This window comes from Electrona antarctica, assembly GCF_951216825.1.
Source record: "Electrona antarctica genome assembly, chromosome: 5".
NCBI classification, from domain to species: domain Eukaryota; kingdom Metazoa; phylum Chordata; class Actinopteri; order Myctophiformes; family Myctophidae; genus Electrona; species Electrona antarctica.
Genome location: NC_136810.1, coordinates 24,224,038 through 24,245,527, shown reverse-complemented (window position 1 = coordinate 24,245,527; position 21,490 = coordinate 24,224,038). Strand labels below are relative to the sequence as shown.

Genomic DNA, 21,490 nt, shown 5'->3' with positions numbered 1-21,490 from the left:
GCTCTCATGTAGAATGTCCCATTTTACTAGTTGTTTAAAAAGTTTTCAACATTTTCTAAAATAGACGATCTACAGTACAAACTCACAACGCTGTAAGCTTTTACAGTCTCTAAGTGGCTCTTTTTTGTTTAAATAACTCTGGAACCCATTTAAATAGGTAAAAGAATGTGGGCAGTGGGCTTTTAGATTGGCTATTTTCTCCACGTAAGAGCCGTAGAGCGAAGTATACAACAGAGCATAACTGTCTGTCATGAATTGTCGTCAGTTCACATTGGTAACACCTGATTTATTATGTAGTCGTGCACCGAGTCGTGCGTCTGAAAAAATAGCCGATCTACAAGCTCACCACGTATCGCAGGGTGACGCGCTGTGAGTGTGTAGATCGGCTATTTTCAGTGTGTGCCCTTAACACCGTTTGCCCCCCCCCCCACACATACACACACATTGCAGATAGCCAGCAGATTGCTAGCTAAGGTCTGGAGCTACTCAACGCACAGACATCAAATAGTCTCCTCATTTTTCAGCTCCGCCTGTGTGTCATCTCTAACAAGGAAAGCCATAAATCTCCTGCAGCCAGATTAGAATCAAGTTTCCTAAATCCGTAACAGTTATCAACCGGTCGCAACAACAGCTCCAATAGTGCATGGCGGTGGGCCTCTCGCTTTCACATTTAGGATGGTGTCGGGCCGAAAACCTTGTATGTCCAAAAATAGCCGATCTACAAGCTCACAACGTGTCACATCAGGACGCATTGTGAGCTTGTAGATCGGCTATTTTCACTACTTTAGGGCAACACTCTTGTATGCATTCATTTACAGAGAAAACATAAAAAGTTGAAATATGGAGATACAAGGTTTCCTTCTGCTGACAATATTAAGGAATAAGGCCTCCCCTCCTGTTTGTTTATTACATCTTTGTCCGGGGGTCAGATTTACTTTTGTTCTCGGTCCAGAAATTGAAAGTCTTAAGAAAACACACACGCACGCAAAATTCCCCCCCAACATCCACGTTTGTTCAGCCACACACCCTGCAATGATAACATGCAATCCTAATGAGAAACGAGCAACGCAAATACATCTGGAAACTTCTGGAAACGCGATACCCTACTCTGTGTAATGCACACACTGGTCCGGCTGTGCACAATCACGGAGGGCCTCGTCGTGATCCGAAAGGCAGAAAGGTCCACGGGAAGGTCTGCATGGAAATCAGCCTTATCAGTGTAACACTAAAGCCATGCTCCATGCATCTCACACTGTTACAAGTGAATGTCAATGTCTTCTATTCAAAATGTAATGTACAAAAACATCCTGTGTCCATATAAACAAAAATAACTCATGCACGCAGAAGAATGTCTGATTTCACAAGTTTTTTTTAATTTTAACGTGTTTTTCTTATTCTGTTAAAACCGTTCCAAAATAGCTGATCTACAGTACAAGCTCACAAGGCATCGTGGTGTGACGCTTTGTAGAGCTTGTGGATTGGCTATTTTCAAATAGAGCGTCGTAGTCCCACCCCCTTTCATGACGAGGAGAGTCCCGGAAGAGAATTCCCCGTTCATTTTCCTCATAGACTTTTCAAAAAGTATTTATTTAAAGACGTTTACACTGCGGACAAAGCCAACTCGGCTTGTGACAAATCATGACAATAAACACAATGTTTTGGGCCGATCAAATAATTAGTAAGAAGAAAAACAAAACAAAAAGTGTGTTTATTGTCAAATATTTGAAGTAAAAAAGTACAACATTTGCCTCTGAGAGCGCAGTGGATGTATATGCCTTAGAATGGCGGCGACTTTCGGCACGTGCCGCCATCGTACGCCCGGAGTACGAATCGGCCTTGAAGTACAGAGAATTTTCGGAATGGTGGACATACAGTTCATACATAAAACACATAATTTCCATTTTTTTCTACTTCTTTTGAGTGTCTGTTGCTGTCCTGTCCAATATCCGAAAAAGGGCTAGGGAGAAGTCATAGGCACACATAGAGCACACAAAACAAGAGGGCTCCCTCACTATGCAGGTATTCTGTCCCAAAGGACATCAAAGACATGCTGTGATAGATAAGACCCTGGTCCACGTGTGACTGTGAACCCAGAAACATGGCTCAACAAAGCTAGCGTGCTGCTTTGTATGGTTGGACCACATCGTTAAAGGTGATTCATAGCGGAGATGCACAGTCAGCAGACCAAACTAAACATGTTTCTGAAGTATTAATGGCACATTGAGAGGTTGGTCCCACGGGCAAACAAACATGGCATGTCGGCTAGAAAGAAGGTACCATTTAGGCCAAGATGGCGGAGAGACGGAGCAGTGCATTTAGAGCAGTGTATTTAGAAGCTGTTTCAAAGGGAACCAAATTACTTGACTTGGGTAAGGTGCTCCATTAAGCACTATAATATTTGTTGTACGACGAATAGCAATCTACAGTACAAGCTCACAGTATGCATACAGTACATATATTTTTAACATGCAAATGCCTGCCTATGACATGCCCAAAATAGGCATTGTAAATCATCAAATGCAAGTGTAATGATGTCCAGAGTCCTCTTCATAATGACCCATGTAGTTTTAAAGCTGTGGTCATGAGATAGAGAACCATAAATGGGCAGCCACTCACATCACACAGATACAGGAAGTGAGTTTTTAAGTGAGTAAAGTGACTCTTGGTTTTATATTGTTTGTCTTGGGCTTCTTGTCATTGTGCCTGCGTTTGTGTAATTCTCTCTGTGTCTCTGCCAGTGTTCTGTTCACACAGTAGCCTATTAGGTTTCCTGTTGTTTCTGATGTGGCGTTTGTGTCTCTGCCAGTGTTCTGTTGTTTTGATGTGCGTTTGTGTCATTCTGGCTACATCTCTACTCTCTACGAGTGTTCTGTTGTTTTGATGTGCGTTTGTGTCATTCTGGCTACATCTCTACTCTCTACCAGTGTTCTGTTGTTTTGATGTGCGTGTGTGTCATTCTGGCTACATCTCTACTCTCTACCAGTGTTCTGTTGTTTTGATGTGCATGTGTGTCATTCTGGCTACGTCTCTACTCTCTACCAGTGTTCTGTTGTTTTGATGTGCATGTGTGTCATTCTGGCTACGTCTCTACTCTCTACCAGTGTTCTGTTGTTTAGATGTGCGTGTGTGTCATTCTGGCTACATCTCTACTCTCTGCCAGTGTTCTGTTGTTTTGATGTGCGTGTGTGTCATTTTGGCTACATCTCTACTCTCTACCAGTGTTCTGTCACCTGTGGAGTCGGGGTCCGGAAGCGAGACATCTACTGCAGGCTGAAGGGCACCGGGAAGGTGAGAGAGGAGCTGTGTGGCATGCTCGCTCGCCCCGCCATCGTCCAGCCCTGTCAAGCCAGCGAATGCACCCATTACACCTGGGTGGTTGGAGAATGGCAAGATGTAAGCAGCCTCTCTCTGTCTCTGTCTTCAGTCTTTTCTTCTGAGGTGCCTCTAGAGGTGTACTCTGTAAAATGTCCAGGGAATCAGGTGGAGACATTGTCTGGAGAATTTCCACAACAGGAGAGCCGTTTCCATTTCAGATGCTTTCTCACGTAAATAGTCCTTGGTCTCTTTCTCTCTCTCTCCCCTAGCACTCTTTTGTCTCTCACTATCTATGTATCTTCTGTCTCTCTCTTCGATCTCTGTCTCTCTCTTCGATCTCTTTCTCTCTCTCTCTCTCTCTCTCTCTCTCTCTCTCTCTCTCTCTCTCTCTCTCTCTCTTTCCCCTATCACTCTTTTGTCTCTCACTATTTATCTCTCTTCTGTCTCTCTCTTTGATCTCTCTTTTCTCTCTCTATCTTCGCTCTCTCTCTCTCTCTCTCTCTCTCTCTCTCTCTCTCTCTCTCTCTCTCTCTCTCTCTCTCTCTCTCTCTCTCTCTCTCTCTCTCTCTCTCTGTCTTTTATCAACTCCTCTCTTCCTACAGCTGTTTTGGAAACATGCTATCATGATGACAAAGCGACGGCCCTAGCGGCAACGAACGCGAGAGACGTCATAACAGAGTTGCCTTCTCTTCTTAATTAATCTCCATATATCCGTTGACGGACCAGGCACCTTTCAAGTCTGTGTTTTCAATGAAGATGATGTTAGTGTGGGAGACAGATGTTAAATCATCTCGCAAGGTTTTTCTTTTCTTTTTTTGGCAGGGGAAACACTCACAGAGCTCTGTAGATCGTCAGAGCACCAGCTGTGTGTGCTGGCACTCAACACACGTTAAGCCACTTGAATCCATGGATTAAAGTTCTCAGTTGCCACAACTGATTTCAGTCATTTGGATTCCATCGAAATCAGCCTAGCTATATTAGCTCTCACAATGCGTCACTCCGTTATTATTTTAAGATTAGAGCATTTGAAGTGGTCAAACTAGCAATTTGTTCAGAATTAAGCATCTTCCATAACATCTCAATAGTCTCAGATATTTCATATAAAAGCAATCTGTGATTTCTTCACCTGGTTGGCAGTATGTAGGACAGCAGCAACAATTTGACTAAAACATCATCATTTTACATATTGTGTCACTGTTAATTGTTTAGGAAACGGCACTAATGGGTCCTTTCACACTGTTTCACAAACCACATATTAGGTCCTGGTTGATGTCATTTTATTTGTGTACAGTGTACAAATGTACAGTGTACAAATGGAACCAAATTGATCCGTTTTATATTTTACAGTGTAGAACGGGTCCCAAAGATACAATAGGCCTATACCTTTATCATACTGTGTCGGTTTATGTATGGTCTCATTGGGAGTCCTTGACATTGGAAAGGTTGAGAACGAATGCATTAAAACATGAGGCCCAATGCATGTGGTAGCACTGAGTAGCACATGCTGTGTGATGCTAGCACAATTCTCTCTCTCTCTCTCTCTCTCTCTCTCTCTCTCTCTCCTGCTTTGACCCTCAGTAGTGATGCCATTTAAGGACTTACACATCACACTGTCAGTTAGGTCCTCGTACTGCAAAGGGGGAGGGGCGGGTGCACTAATACAGAGCTCCACTTGTGTTTCCTCCTTTAATTACAACCTCCTTCCTATCATCACTGTTTGGCCTCAAAATGGGCCAATGTTTTCATCATCATCATCGTTATACGCTGCACACTCAAACATACGCCACGTTACCGCATGCAGGATGTATTTCAACTTCCCGGTCTCTGTCGTCGCACGTGATCGGCCTCATAAAGCATCAGTGGACTTGGGGTCAAAGCAGCTGTAACTGTCCATCCATGATTTGTCTCTCGGTTTATGTTAGCGATGATAACTGAGCCATATGGTTGAGACTGTTGTAGTCACACTGTCATACAATACATAACGCTGTGCGGGCACAAAAACCTGTATCTCCATTCTCCACGCATGTTTCAAGTTGTGTTTATTTTTATTTTCGTATAATGAATGTCCATTGTTTAAGAGTGTCACGCAAAAGTAGCAAAAATAGCCGGTCTACAAGATTGCATTCTGAGCGACTTTTTAAAAATATTTGAAAGTGACATTGAAAGTTGAGTGTGTCTGTGGGGTTTAAGAAAAGTATTAACAAACAGCTTGTTGTGACTAAATAATAACTACATTGGATCCATTGGAAGACAGTTAATTGTTTTCCCCATTTCCTGAGAAGTATTGTTTTGTATTGTAGGATCTGTTTTGGACATACTAAGGTATCCTGCACCCGGCTGCTGCGTTTTGTTAGCAATGTTAATTGAACCATGTGGTTTGAACTGGTGTACTCAAGTCACTGTCATACAATACTTATTTTAACAATGAGCGCTATTACATGTCTATGAAATACAGCTCATAATGCATTCAGACAGAGCAGCTTCTCTTTACTGCTGTCTTTGTCCATCTGGACACTGCAAAGATGGTGAGAGCTCCCTATGCTTTGCTGCTGGAAGCTCAACACTGCCCCCTCTGGTTACAACCAGACACTGACAATGCAACAGGTCTCCCAGCAGCACTGCCTCTTGATTAAAAGTAGCAATTCTGCAATAAAAAAGAAAATACTCCCTCCCCCATTCAAAATGTACTTGAAATACAAGTTCAAGTGTACTGGCATCACAATAGCACCAACTTAAAGCACCAACGCAATTGGACTGATTTATGTCCCATTTCAAAATTTGAAATGACATATTACATTAACCACATATGTCAGGGGTTCCCAAACTTTTTTGGCCCAGGTACCCCTTGGGGGGGAAGAATTCTTTCCAGGTACCCCCTCATCCTCGCAACACCGATAAGCATATTTGCAACCTTACATGTAGATGCCATTAGAACTATTTGTATTAAAACTTTTCAATCAAAGTCACAACATACATTTTCACAACATTTATTTAAGATGCTATCTTATTTGACAGTGCAGAAACATAATTGCCTTCCTTGATGCATCAATTAAGCGTCAACGACCATCAGCTGGTCACAGTCACAGACACTCAGCCTCTGCAGCACTCTAACTGAAAGTGACTGGAGTCTGTTTCATTTCTATCCAAAGGCCCTTGAATGATGGAATATGATTACTGTTATTATGGTAAGCTCACATACTGTATCACACATACCATAATTCACAGGCAAAAAAACAAAAACAAAAACAGAATTATTTTGCGGACCCTCTGGCTATGCGTTGCGGGCCCCCAGGGGTCCACGGACCCCACTTTGGGGTCCGTGGACATATGTAAGTGGTTAATGTATTATTAGTAAGAATTAAGTAAAGCAAAGTAACTAGAGCTAAAACTAAAGCCTTCAAATAATTGTGGTGGAGCAAAAAAGTACAATATTTGCCTCTGAGATGTAGCGGAGTAGAATACCATAGTATTGAAAAATGTCTATCTATCTCTGTCTCCGTCTCTCTGTAAATATTGAAATGTAAATACTCAAGTGAAGCAAAACTTACTCTGAATTGTTTAAGATACAGTACAGTACTTGAGTAAAGGCCTATTCATAGCCTATATTCATGGTCACCGCTGACCCCAACACATCTCTCTGCTTTTACTATATGAATAAGCCTTAAAATGTGTCCTTCCGCCTGTGCTCTGCAGTGTAACGTGACGTGTGGTGAGGGGGTGAGCAGCAGGGAGGTGGGGTGCGTGGGTCCAGGGAGGACCCCGGTCCAGGACCGGTACTGTGAGCCGTCGTCCCGTCCCGTCCTGCAGAGGCCCTGCAGCGCAGCGCCCTGCCACTACACCTGGATGATGGGACAGTGGTCACAGGTACAGTGGTGGGGAAAAAAGTACTCAAATACTGCAATGTAGAACTGCTCCGTTACAAGTAAAACACTGGAATTCAAAATGTACCTGAGTGAAAGTACAAAAGTATTGGCATCAAAATGTACTTAAAGTATCAAAAGTAGAAAGTACTCATTGTGCAGAATGTTTTAAAAAATATTTAGAAAATAGCCGATCTACAAGCTTGTAGAACGGCTATTGAGGACACTGAGGACTGAGTACTATTAGAGTATAGAGCTATTCAACACTTATTTTAACAAAACATAACACTTAATTTGATGAGTCAATTTAGTCGATTATAAACAAGTGATTAGACATCACATTTTTCGATTACTTGATACAAAACGGTTTCTCATTTAACCGATTTAACCTACACGAGCAAGATTAAGTTTGGTTATCAGTTTGGATTACTGTTAATTTCCCAGCGCTAATGTGGTCGGCAAAGTACGATAGGCCTACTCAACTTCAGTGTTTGAATCTAAAGTATATACTCATCAAATATTACAATTTTGTACTTGAAAGTATTCAAAAGTACAAACCTACATTTTCTTTTTACAATATCAATACATCAATACAGACATTTCCCCCAAAATCTGTGGCCAGATTTTCCAGACATTTTCCAAAAATATGAAAATCACAGAGACATAAGCTTGCATTGCTCTGCGTTGTGAGCTTATAGGAGCGGCTGTTTGCACTTTATTTGAAATAGGGCCTATAAGTGGTTAATTCAATGTACTTTTCCCTTTCCGAGAAATGTAGTGGAGTCAAAAGTACATCATTGTCGTAATCAAATCAAGACACCATTGAAGAGAGTTGATATGTGTGCCAATTGCCTGTGTGTGTGTGTGTGTGTGTGTGTGTGTGTGTGTGTGTGTGTGTGTGTGTGTGTGTGTGTGTGTGTGCGTGTGCGTGTGTCGTGCATGCTGCTCAGTGCTCTGCTAGCTGTGGGGTGGGCTACCAGCAGCGCATGGTGTCCTGCTCCGTTCAGCCCTCCTCCCAGGCCCAGCAGCACCCATACACCCACACCCAGCCCTCCTCCCAGGCCCAGCAGCACCCATACACCCACACCCAGCCCTCTGCCAGTAGCACCCACTGCCCTGAGCCCCACCCTGAGGCCACCCGACAGTGCCTCCTCAGAGACTGTCCACATGTCGCCTACTGGAAAGATGGTCCGTGGAGCAAGGTGCAGTACTGTGTGTGTGTGTGTGTGTGTGTGTGTGTGTGTGTGTGTGTGTGTGTGTGTGTGTGTGTGTGTGTGTGTGTGTGTGTGTGTGTGTGTGTGTGTGTGTGTGTGTGTGCGCGAGCGCATGCACGCGCCTGTATGAGTGAGTCAAAAACTTGTTTAAGCTTGAAAGTTTTTATTTGTCGCCTGCCGCAAGGAACAGATTTTGGAGCTAATGATGCAAGGCGTCATGCCAAGGAGTATAAATTAAGCGTTAGTTAGGGTCATTATTTAGCTATGCAGAGAGCATAGCTAAATATGCCGTACTTTAACAGAGGTTTTGCCCCGAGTCACTGGCTTTGAAATTCTAATTTAGCGAAATTTGGCCCAAGTTGCCGCTGAACTTTTCACAGTGCTTCTAATTAAATTACACATTCTTATGATGGAGCATGAATTTATGTTTTTGTAAATTCATGCCCCACTTTGTCATCCAAGAGTGTCGCACAAATATAATAAATAGTGAAAATAGCTGTTGGACGAAACATCCAGGAGTGATCTGTTGCGCCTGCAGAGTGCTGGTGATCTTTTCAAAGATACTGTTTCTGCCAGAACCGTTGCACTCGATACACGTGAACTGTCAACTATTCAACTGACAAGTGCTGTTCGCCTTTCTCTTTCTGTGCTCCAGTGTTCCCAGACCTGTGGGGCGGGCGTGATGGAGCGGGGGGTGTGGTGTGTGACACCCAAAGGCCAGCCGTCCAAGCACTGCAGTCCAGCTGACAAACCCGAGGCCCAAGCTGCATGTCGAGAGCGAGAATGTATGTTCTGTTCTGGTCTGGTCTCTTTGGGGGTGTCACTTGGGGGGATGATAATTGCCACCGCCCAGTGTTCAAATGTAACCCCAAACACATCACAAATATAGATGTTTTTTTTTTTTTTTTTGGTCTGCAACCATACATTTATTAGCCACTAATAATTTATTAGACACTTCTCTTCTCTTCTCTTCTCTTCTCTTCTCTTCTCTTCTCTTCTCTTCTCTTCTCTTCTCTTCTCTTCTCTTCTCTTCTCTTCTCTTCTCTTCTCTTCTCTTCTCTTCTCTTCTCTTCTCTTCTCTTCTCTTCTCTTCTCTTCTCTTCTCTTCTCTTCTCTTCTCCTTCTGCATGTACTTACAGCTATTATTGCAGCACCTATGAACAATATAACCCCAATCAAGCATGCAGGCCAAGTGTTCTGGTCTGTTTAGTGCTTCATGCCAAACAGAAATGTGTAGAGTAATGTCATTAAATTGACTGCGCCAGATATGGCAGCCAACTCCATATCTGATTGCGTTTATTGAAAGTCAACTTATGTTTTTAACACGCCGGGCAGAACCTTGACTTTAAAAATCTCCATAGCGTGCTTATTATGGGACATAATCAGAGTAGAAAATAGTCTGCACGCAGTTTTCTGTAAATTGTAGTTGTAAACTGCCCCATGGGGGCGGGGTTGAGAAGTGTGCCAGCTGTGTTGCAAGTTAAAATGCGGCAGCAAGCCAAAAGGTTTGCAGGTTCGTTCCCCACATTTTCAGATGTTTAGACGCGGCCCTGAGGTTCACTCTGGAACGTTGGGCCGCCCGACGGCCGCTGCCAAGTCAGGCTCTGGTGGAATTAAAATGATATGCTCGAGTGACAGCCAGTTCAGCGGTCAAGTATTAATGCTAATCAGCTAATCAGAGAAATCTGGCCTCCGCATTGTACCATGGGACAACACGAGAAATGGAAATAAAATGTACAGTATAAGTGGGTTTTTCTCTTTTACCTGTGGCATTTTGGATTTGAACTTAAAATCATTATTTTATAGAAAAATCGTGCAAATCTTTGAATATATCTATTCTTTTAAAGCAATTTGTTTTTACTCAAATCTTTGCTTCTGAGGGTCCCTGGGACAAAATATTTTGAGATAGGGGGGCGGGAACTAGCCAAATATACATACGTACTTGGGGGTCTTTGAGATGAAAAAGTTTGAGCATCACTATAAGTTTTTTAGAAAACCTTTACGATTTAGAAGAGATTCTGTAGAATCAGCCTCAGGTCTTAATGGCTTAAAGTGGCCAGATTATACTAGCTTTTTGGGTTTCATTGTTTTTTGTGGTTTCTCTTCATCGATCATGAAAAGACAGTAATAAGTAATAACCTACATCTGACCCACTGTTGCGAAGGCTTTCACTTAGAGTTCCATATATGGGATAACCCATAGTCCCATATATGGAGACAACAGCGATATCCAGCGCTGACATCAGATTAATGTAGAAACTCCAAAGATGGATATAGACAGTGGTGACATCATCGTAACACTAGACTTGCACAGCATAAAAGGCGGCTCCCATGGCTTCTAAACCTGAGATTCCAGGCAACGCACGCGGTATCTCCAACAGGTCAACATATACGAATCAAGGTATCTGGCTTTACAACCCATATACCTTGAATGGCTTGTATTACCTTGGGTACGAGTCTTCTAGATGAGACAGAATAACTGGCTAATGGCTAAGCAACTCGTAGAGCATTGAAGTAGAGGTTTCCACATCCCGGTTAAGTTCGTATCGAACACCACTGTAGCGGGTCCTAACGAAATAATCAGCACTGGTTCGAGCTATTTTACACCCACCATAATCAAAAGGATAGCGCAAAACAAAAGCTGACAGCTTGTTTCCATTGCGGCCCATAGTATACATACGAAGTCATGTAGTGTGGCGACTTCATGAATGTATAAAGTGTAGTATGTATATGTGTCCAGACATTAAAACAAAGACACACACAAAGAAGTCTATGAGTTTGATGCGTGGGTGTGCCTGCCACACAAAAGGGGATGGATGGGTGGGGAGGTGGGATACATGATACACCCCAGTGTTGTTTTTGTCGACTAAAACTAAGACGAAAAATGTTCGTCGACTACCTTTTTTCACTGACGAAAACTAAATGGAAACTAAATGAAAACTAGGCTATTATGACTAAAACTAAGCTAAATGTATTGACAATTTCGTCAACAGATAGAAACTAGACTAAAATGTTAGGAAGGGACTAGTGGATGAGAGATCCAGTATAAGTAATTTTACACTTGGTTGCATGCTGAAAATAGCTGATCTACAAGCTCACAACACGTCGCGCTGTGACGCGTTGTGAGCTTGTAGATCGGCTATTTTCAAGTGTAAAATGAGCCATTACGACACCATCAAGGCCAGACAAAATACATTTCAGTCGACTAAATCAACTGTAGATTTAGTCAACTAAAATCTTATGATATTTAGTCGACTAAAACTAGACTTAACACTAACACATTCCAGGTGACTAAAATGTGACTAAAACTAAATGAAAACTATTCAAGACTTCTATGACTAAAACTAAAATAGAGGGTTTCTACTATGTTTACTATTTTCTTTTTGGTGGGGTTTATTGTCTTATCATTTCATCGAGGGCTTCATAATTGTTTGTCCTCCCTATAGGCCAGCTGTTCACGTCTTGCCGAGAAGTCCAGATGAGTCAGGGTGTGAGGATGGACGGGGAATACTATCTCAAAGTCAAGTCACGGATCCTACAGGTGGGTCTGCGCTGTCCATATTAATCTGCCACACGTCATGACTCCAAGCTTGAATGGTCCCTGCAGGACTGTTGTCTCCTTGGGATCTAGATCAACTGTGCTGAGATGGACTTATAGTCTGTTGTCTCCTTGTAGGGAGATATCCAAGGTATCGAGCCGATGTCAAAATAATGTTTTTTGTCTATATTTTATTTTATAATAATTATGTTGAAACATAAACATACATAAGCCTTTTGTGATTATGAAGGCTGCAGATTCAGGGCTCCATTTTCGTCACCGCTAAACACATGTTTGAATAGTTAAACTATTCAAAAATGTTCTTCAAAATAGTAAAAAAAAAAAAGGCAAAGAAGTTTAGGGATAAGGGGTTTAGTGGTGACGAAAATGGAGCCCTCAGTGTTTTCTGGAGAAGCTTTCAATAGGGTCAACAAGTCGGAACAAATTATAAATAAAAATACTAAATAATTCAGTAATGAATTCAGAAGAGTAAAGAATTCAGTGTTTATATGCCTTTTTCAGAATGGACAAAATAATAATATTTTTTTTAATACAGAATGAGATCATATCGACATCGGTTATCAGCCAGCATCCCCATCCCTATCTCCTTGTGATCTATAGATCTACTGTGCTGAGATGGATTTATAATCTGTTGTCTCCTTGTGATTTCTAGATCTACTGTGCTGAGATGCAGACCGACTCACCCAAGGAGTATGTGACCCTGCGCAGTGGCCAGACCGACAACTACTCTGAGGTGTATGGATACAGGTGTGTGCATAACGGAACGAACCCTACATTGCCTCCAATGAGTTACTCGGTGTGAGCTTGCCACCATTGGTGTGTGAATGTGGGAAGAAGTAAGGATGCTGGCGTTGACTGTTCGCCGCTTCACCTACCAATGAACCATTGTAAAGTGCTTTGAGCACTTGGAAAAGCGCTATAAAAATGCAATTCATTGACTTAATCACAGTGTTGAGCAGATATGTAGCTTAGCTATATAAGAAGCTAGCCACTTTCAACCTGCCCATCCTTATTATGCTTTGTCGTATAGACGACGTTGTATGACGAATTGTGGAATAAAGCATATCGTCTCTGTCAGGTGGAAACCTCATATGTCCAAAACGGTTCAGCATTAAAAAGGAAACAAATATAGCAGATCTACAAGCTTAAAAGAACAACCTGTCAGCAGGGAGTGTTGGGCAGGAGGAGTAGGACGAAGGCTCTACGTCCTCCCTGAGGGGGCTCCTCACTGGCAGGTGAGGGGTGAGTCAGTAGGCTATGACAGCAGTGACAACACAGAAATGTGTGTGTGGAGGAATACATTGGCATAACTACTAAATTGGGGAGAAAAAGGTGTTAAAAGTTAAAACAATTATACTCTAAATGTAAAAAAAAGAAGTGTGGATAGATAGTTATATTGTATTTTCATTCAATACCATACAGACAAAAATACATTTTATTATTTATATTTAGTAAAATGGCCCTGATGTTCCATTGAACCCAAAGGTTGCTGAACCCCTTTGAATGTCCGTACAACGGCAGTAGAAGACCGGACTGCGACTGCAGGAACGACTACTCTGCAGCCGGATACACGCTCTTCAGCAAAGTGCGTCTGGACCTGGTCTCCATGCGCATCACCAGTGAGTCATGATAGTCATCATTATTACTACTCTGCACTTCATATAATAAGAAGAAAGCCTTTCCAAGCCCTGACGCCTCTATAATAGTCTACTTGCCAGCCCATAGAGCCTGTGAACCCGGAGTACACCAAGGTTTTATGTTGGAAATGTTGAGTATGGATCTCCAGCATGTAGAAACTGCCGGATGCTAACTTGCATATGTTGAGCAATTTTCATAATTGGCATAATATGTGACCATACCATTAACAACCTATCCACGTTTTTACCCGCCATGGTACTGGGGCTCCTTGTGTGTGTGCTTTGCTTCCTTCAGGCCGTGTTGCCATGTCTGCTTATTATAAGCAACCTTTGCCTTGTTTTTTCTGTAAAGGCACTTGCAAATAAATTATTGGTATTTGCTGGTTGATGTTTTTTTTGGCTTGATTCTAAAGTGTATAGTAGTTACTTATTTGGGCTTGCTTCCACATTTCTTCACATCAAGGAACCCCAGATTATTATGTACTGTAATTGTCCACAGACATCCATCTGAACATATTTTTGTGCCTTTTTAAAAAAGAATGTTTTAAAAATATTCAAAATATTTTGATTTATTCTCAATGTGTTTTTAAATAACGGATACAACCTCACAATTGTGTCGATGTGAGCTTGTAGATCCGCTATTTTCATTTGTGCTTGTTTTCATAGACCTGGCCACTTGTTTCTCTTGCAAAACTGGCAACATAGCAAGAGAAAGAGGAACTTATGCACACACAAACGCAATGAACTATGGGCTGTAAGAAAAAGGTGAATAGAAGGCAAAAAAGTCAAAATTTCATCATGCTTTAGTCATGATCATGTCTAGATTATCTAGTGGGTTTTCCTGATGCTGAATCCATTCCAAGCATTAGTTTCGCAAAAAAAACACTCATTGGGCTAAAAACAGCCATAGCCCAAATGTGCTGACATCATCACATTTGTGATGACGGCTATGGCCGTTTTAGCCAAAGGAGTGTTTTTTGCAAAACTAATGCTTGGAATGGATTCAGCATCATGAAAACCCCCCAGATTGACATGTCACATGCTACATAAAGCATGATGAAATTTTGACTGTTTTGCCTTCTATAGGTTGTTCATGGTATGGTCACATATACCAATTATGAAAATTGCTCAACATATGCAAGTTAGCATCCGGCAGTTTCTACATGCTGGGGACCCATACTAAACATTTCTAACATAAAACCTTGGTGTACTCAACATGCCTGGGTTCACATTCTGGCAAGTGGACTATAAGGCCTATCTTCTGTTTCTGAGGCAGCTTGATGTACAAGTACACCCCCTGGACAACCCTTGGTGCTGAGTGCCAAGCAGGGAGGCATTAGGTCCCATTTTTACTTTTAGAGTCTTTGGTATGACCCGGCTGGGGATCAAAAACGAACTCCCAGTCTCAGGGTGGACACACTTGAAAAAGTTTGAGAACCACTGGTATAAATCATCCAATAAGGACTACACAACAATATTGTTGTAACCTCTGTGCGCCCCTTGCCCCTGTATTACCTATAATAATGCCTTGTGCAAATGAAGTTCTGTCCACATGCAATTTCCGTTACTTTTCTTTACTCTCCCCTATCAAGATAATGGTCTTTCAGCGGCCTGGGTTCACACATCACCAGGACGCACGCACGCACGCACGCACGCACGCACGCACGCACGCACGCACGCACGCACGCACGCACGCACGCACGCACGCACGCACGCACGCACGCACGCACGCACGCACGCACGCACGCACGCACGCACGCACGCACGCACGCACGCACGCACGCACGCACGCACGCACGCACGCACGCACGCACGCACGCACGCACGCACGCACGCACGCACGCACGCACGCACGCACGCACGCACGCACGCACGCACGCACGCACGCACGCACGCACGCACGCACGCACGCACGCACGCACGCACGCACGCACGCACGCACGCACGCACGCACGCACGCACGCACGCACGCACGCACGCACGCACGCACGCACACACACACACACACTCATGCTTGGGATTTTCTGCTCAAGCATCGTAATGGGATGTAACACCTCACATTTGTTTTCTTTGGCCTGGGTACACGTGAGCACGCACGTACACACACACACACACTCACACTCACACTCACACTCACACTCTCACACACGCACACATACGCACACAGATATACAAACTCACATATTTTGCATATTTTGCATATTTTCTTTCTCTTCTGGGGGGGGGGGGGGGGGGGGTCCTAGGTACAAAACCTTTTCAGATGGTCTGTGGCGGCCAAGTGCACATCAATTTGGGGTCCTGTCACGAACAGGTTTGAGAACCACTGGTCTAGTGCCCTCACCTAGAACCCTTTCAGTCCTCCACCCCGTGCTCCCATGTCTGGTCAGGGGGTCAGCACATGTTCCCTCCGTCCCTAGCTGGGCCCACCCTCTGCATGGTACTAATTTAGCTTTCACAGCAGCTTGACGAGAGAGAGAGAGAGAGAGAGAGGGGAGAGAGAGAGAGAGAGAGAGGGGAGAGAGGGGAGAGAGGGGAGAGAGAGAGAGAGAGAGAGAGAGAGAGAGAGAGAGAGAGAGAGAGAGAGAGAGAGAGAGAGAGAGAGAGAGAGAGAGAGAGAGAGAGAATAATGAGTTCAAGATGAAGGCTAAGGTTATGAGGAGATGCAGCTTGTGCGTGCGTGGAGACTCTTAGGGACGTTATCATCATCTCATATAGGCAACGTGAAGCCAGGCTGGGGGAAACGAGCACTAGTCACGGTTAACATGCGTGACTGACCGTGCAGTGCAGTCTGAACACGTGACCCACTTCTAACACTGTTGTAAAAAGTTCACTTCACTATCACTGGATTCACCCCATAGATAGACTGTAAAATATATGGACAAAGCCATCCCCCATTGGTTTCTACAGACGATTTTGAAGCCACTTTTTCGGTGAATTGAAATCTGCCATACAAGAAAGTTGTTGTTGAGGGGCGCTAGCCCCTCCTATATACAGGTTTAATGTTTTTTTTTTGTTAAACAAACAACAAACAACACCATTGACAATGAAGGGAAATTTATGTCATTTTGTCCCTAACACAAACATTAAAGGTGATATAGACAAGTTTTCAGCCAAAGTTTTAAATATAAATGTATTCTGGCCTTTTTTCCCTCTATCTATATTATGATGCTGAGGTGTTCTCCTGCAACAGGCTGAAGGGACTGTTTATATCCACTAGAGTTTACTGTTCGGAACGTCGGGGGATTTAAACTTTTAGCCAATTGCAGCGCGAGGCTGTGACGGTGTGTTCAACCCAGCAGTATTATAATGAAAACGTGATGCGATTGCGATGTATAATAGTATCCCCATATCTTAGTTTCACCAACATCGTTCATGTGAAATAGTATGTTTATGATTTAAAGGGACACTTCACCCTTTTTGCAAAAATATATACAGTATGTTAATGATGTTTAGAAGATTTAGAACACTTTCCTGGGGGTCTTTATGTGTGTAATATGTGGTTTTAGATATTTTAGATTTTAGCAGTGAGCCTAGTGTCTCTGATGTCATCGAAAGTGGGCTCACTTCCTTTCTGAACTAGAATTCCCATAATGCTTTGGTGCACTGCTCCTCCTTGTGGATAGGGGGAGGGCTGTCTTACTGAGACAACATGTAGTCCAGGAAGTAAGTGAGCCCAGTGTCAATAGGCCTAAAGTTTCCCTTTAGGCCTATTGAAATTATGAGAATTGTATAGCGCATGGTTTGGGTGGTGTGAAAACACCAGCAGCCAGCACCCCTAAGAACTCGGAGGATCCTAAAAGTCACAGAATGTCGGACCCCCCATAAAATCTCCTGATTGCATCAATATCGTTCATGTGGAGTGGGTTGTATACGGCCTATTTGTTGAAATGGTGGAAGTGAAAGTGAGTAATAGTATCATGTCACGGTTTGTCACCCCCGCGGCGACCACGACTGCCTGCCGGCTTGAAGCATGCATTCAACCTGTGCTCGCCAACGGTGATAGCCGTCGCGGATGATCATAGCGATTTTTTTTCATTGCAATGAATAACCGTGGACAGAGTAGTTCACATGAACGATGCTTTGATGTGTATGCGCCGTGCCAGCGCATGATGTAATGACTACTTGTGCTTGATATGGCAGTGGTGTCAGATTACATACATGTATACATAGGGGCATTACCTTTAATCCTCCCGACACTAAAACATATTGTCATTACGTCACCATCGAAAACCAATTACACCCTGGCATTGGGTAGGTCCTTTAATCCACATCTTTATTACGTCATCATTGAGAGCTAGTTGTACCAGTTATACCCTGACGTCATATGCTGCTACGATACATACGCATCAAACGGGGCATACGCAAAGTAACCACAGTATACCGCTAATCAACTTACAAATTACATATACATATACATAGAGGCATTTCCTTTAATCCACCCGACACTGATCGACATATACTTCACCATCGAAAGCCGTCACTCATGCGTATGACGTAATGACGTACTTGTGCTTGATATGGCAGTGGTGTCAGATTACATACTGTACATGTATACATAGGGGCATTACCTTTAATCCTCCCGACACTAAAACATATCGTCATTACGTCACCATCGAAAGCCAATTACACCCTGGCATTGGGTCCTTTAATCCACATCTTTATTACGTCATCATTGAGAGCTAGTTGTACCAGTTATACCCTGACGTCATATGCTGCTACGATACATACGCATCAAACGGGGCATACGCAAAGTAACCACAGTATACCGCTAATCAATTTACAAATTACATATATACATAGAGGCATTTCCTTTAATCCACCCGACACTGATCAACATATACGTCACCATCGAAAGCCGTCACTCATCCATATTAATTACAACATTACGTAATTGTTGTTAATTACGTAACGAAATAATGAATTTGAAATGCTTAAATAGAATTACCTTCATGTTCCTTCATGTTCTTCAACAGAAGAACATGAAGGTAATTCATGTTCTTCTTTCACAGAGAAGCTGAGATTTGACAGTTTGTAGCGGTCGACAGTACACTACAGTACTATTTATGGCCTACTTGTGTGCAACAAGCAAGTAGGCACTCGATAGTGTTATTATTATTATTTATTTTTTAAAACTGCACATTTTGTCCATTTGTGCTCTTTAGCCACAGACCTGCAGTTCTCCCACACCCTCCTGGGACGACCTGTGCCCTTCGCTACAGCAGGAGACTGTTACAGTGCAGCCAAGTGTCCACAGGTAGGTGTCATACTGTTCATACATTATATCTGCAGTGGAGTGTTGACCCTGTGTTCACTATGTAGGAACACTTTCGTCGACAAATAAAAACTAGGCTAAAATGTTAGAAAGGGACTAGTGGACAAGCGATCCAGTATAAGTCATTTTACACTTGGTTGCATGCTGAAATTAGCTGATCTACAAGCTCACACGCGTTGTCGATCAGCTATTTTCAGCAAGTGTAAAATCTGTCATTACGACGGCATCAAGGCCCGCCAAAATACATTTTAGTCGACTAAATCAACCGTAGATTTTGTCGAATAAAATATAATGATATTTAGTCGACTAAAACTAGACTTAACACATTCCAGGTGACTAAAACTAAATGGAAGCTATTCAAGAGACTATGACTAAAACTAAAAGCTCCTGCCAAAAACAACACTGATGCGGTCGCAATGGGTTCCTAACGCCAAATCGAATGCGTTCAGATCTGAGCCACTTCTCCTTAAGGACGCCCGTCTATCCTGTACTGGACCGGGAGACTCCGGACGTAAAAACAGATGATGAGCTATAGGAATCGTAAAATAAATAAATAAGATATTTACTCGCATAAAAATGGGTCTGACTGTGAGTGTGACCCAATTTTTTGTTTCTGGAGAAACCCTGTGTGTAAATCAGCTGCTGTGTACTTTGTTCACAGGGCCAGTTCAGCATCAGTCTCATTGGGACCGGTCTTAAGGTGGCTGAGGCCACCAAGTGGACGTCACAGGGAAACTACGTTTCAGTCAAAGTCCACCGATCAGAGGTAAGAACTTAAGCTCTCATACAGTGTACAGTATGTATACTGTATGGCCTTGGTAGTATAGTACGTCTTACTGTAGGCTGTGTTTGTGTTCAGATCTTTTAACGATGGCATTTGAACAATCACATTTTCTGAGGTCTAATTGTCTTTGTGTGTTTGTTGGACTGACTACATTACTGTGCATCAGTGATTCTCAACCTGTAGCCGTTGACCACTGCTGAGGGGGGTTTTGCGAGTGGGCCCCCACATAATTGGCAAAACACTACGATTTTAATGATGACCAATAAATAGGAACTTTCTTAAAGTATACTATGTTTAGTTTCATTAATCCAAGGTGGAATACAATCGATTTATCATTCAAAATAAACATGCTCTGAAAATACACGCGCCCCCCCCCCCACTCAACTGGCCACTTGACAGTTGACACGGCAGCCGAAATTTCAGCTGCCGCGTTGAGTGGCCAGATGGGTGTGCCGCGAGGCCCGCGAACACTTTCAAGATTTCCAAGTGGGCCGGGCCCTGATCCAGAAAGGATTGAGAGAACCACTGTCTATAACTGTAGGCGGTTGCTGTTCAGATGTTGTAACGATGGTATTTGAACAATCATTACCATCAAACTTTACTGAGGTCTAATTGTCTCTGAAGACTGACATACTGTACATAGTTTAGATGGTTGGCAGTGAGATGTGATCTGAATCGCTTGTGTTTGTTGGGTGTGATTCACTGTGGAAGAATCCTCCAGTGGTGCCATGCATGTAAGCTCCCTTCCCTGTGTGGAAAAAAGCTCCTCCTTGACCCCACTCCATTCCTCTCTCTCCTTCCTCTCCCAATCTGTAGGACGGGACAAGAATCTACGGTCGCTGTGGTGGATTCTGTGGGAAGTGCATTCCCCACACTCACAATGGCCTGCTCGTTCAAGTACAGTGAGGGTCCAAAGCTGGGACCAATCCTCATCAAGAACCTTTGAATGGAAACAGTGGCCCACTTGGAACGAGCAACAATGGTGATATTTCTCATTCGGAGCCCTGAATATTTCATCTGTGAAAGTGGACAATGGATGTCTAACATCCTAACATCATCTGTTCCCTAAATGGCAGCTAAAGTAGCCTACAGACTGCTGAAAGAAAGACAACTGGACAAAAACACTCCATTCAAACCTCTGATCGGCTAAACGCTGAAGAAGTAACAAGTGTTTTGGTGTGTTCGGTGTTGGGATGACTCTCAAAGGAGTCATCGACTGGAACTCAAAACACAGATCACAGGTCACTTCATTCAAAAGAGACACAATGAATCGATCAAAGCTGCCGCACTGGGAGATCATGTACCTAACTGTGATGAACAATCCTGTCATAAGGTGAGAGGTTCTCATCTAATAAATAAAACATTTGCTCATGGCACTCTGTGGAACAACAATAGTTGTCTTATCACAATTTAAGCATTTAGCTGGTGCTCGTATCCATTACCAACTTAAGAAAAAAAGAATGAAACTGTAGAATAAATGCAAGTTCATCTGCAAACAGAATTTTATAACGAAGAAGTGTGATGACATTGGATATTTTATGAGGGATGATTGGTGAGAATGTCACGCCTTTCTGCCTTGTGTGCAATGTAAGCCAATGGGGCTGGTCAAAGTATTTGACGAAACATTCATGAGAGAGATGTCACTGCAGATCAGAAACGTCCTGACGTGAGTCTTAGGCTCAACACTTAGGGAAATGACTTTAGCAAATATAGTCGTGATGTTTCGTGTGTTTCTACTAATGTCCTCCCAGACTTGCCTTATCTCAAAGGTCAAAGTTGAGGGGTTTGTGAGCCTTCTGGAACCACTACAGAAAACAAACAAACAAACATGTTAGTTCTCACTGTTTTGC

At 43.0% G+C, this 21,490-nt stretch overlaps 1 protein-coding gene across 1 annotated transcript in view; it reads left to right on the top strand.

The window, feature by feature from the left end:
- The window catches only part of LOC306923907 (A disintegrin and metalloproteinase with thrombospondin motifs 20), a gene marked incomplete at its 5' end in the record, with an annotated part of 154,198 nt that extends 133,166 nt beyond the window's left edge, over positions 1 to 21,032 (top strand). The window contains 10 exons of the mRNA XM_079502253.1: positions 3,220 to 3,393; positions 7,009 to 7,179; positions 8,126 to 8,377; positions 9,045 to 9,174; positions 11,835 to 11,929; positions 12,600 to 12,694; positions 13,433 to 13,566; positions 18,747 to 18,838; positions 19,518 to 19,622; positions 20,457 to 21,032. Of these exons, the coding sequence (XP_079358379.1) occupies positions 3,220 to 3,393; positions 7,009 to 7,179; positions 8,126 to 8,377; positions 9,045 to 9,174; positions 11,835 to 11,929; positions 12,600 to 12,694; positions 13,433 to 13,566; positions 18,747 to 18,838; positions 19,518 to 19,622; positions 20,457 to 20,546 (1,338 nt within the window). The 3' untranslated portion in view covers positions 20,547 to 21,032. The remainder of the gene's footprint in view (positions 1 to 3,219; positions 3,394 to 7,008; positions 7,180 to 8,125; positions 8,378 to 9,044; positions 9,175 to 11,834; positions 11,930 to 12,599; positions 12,695 to 13,432; positions 13,567 to 18,746; positions 18,839 to 19,517; positions 19,623 to 20,456) is intronic.
- Positions 21,033 to 21,490: the final 458 nt, after the last annotated feature.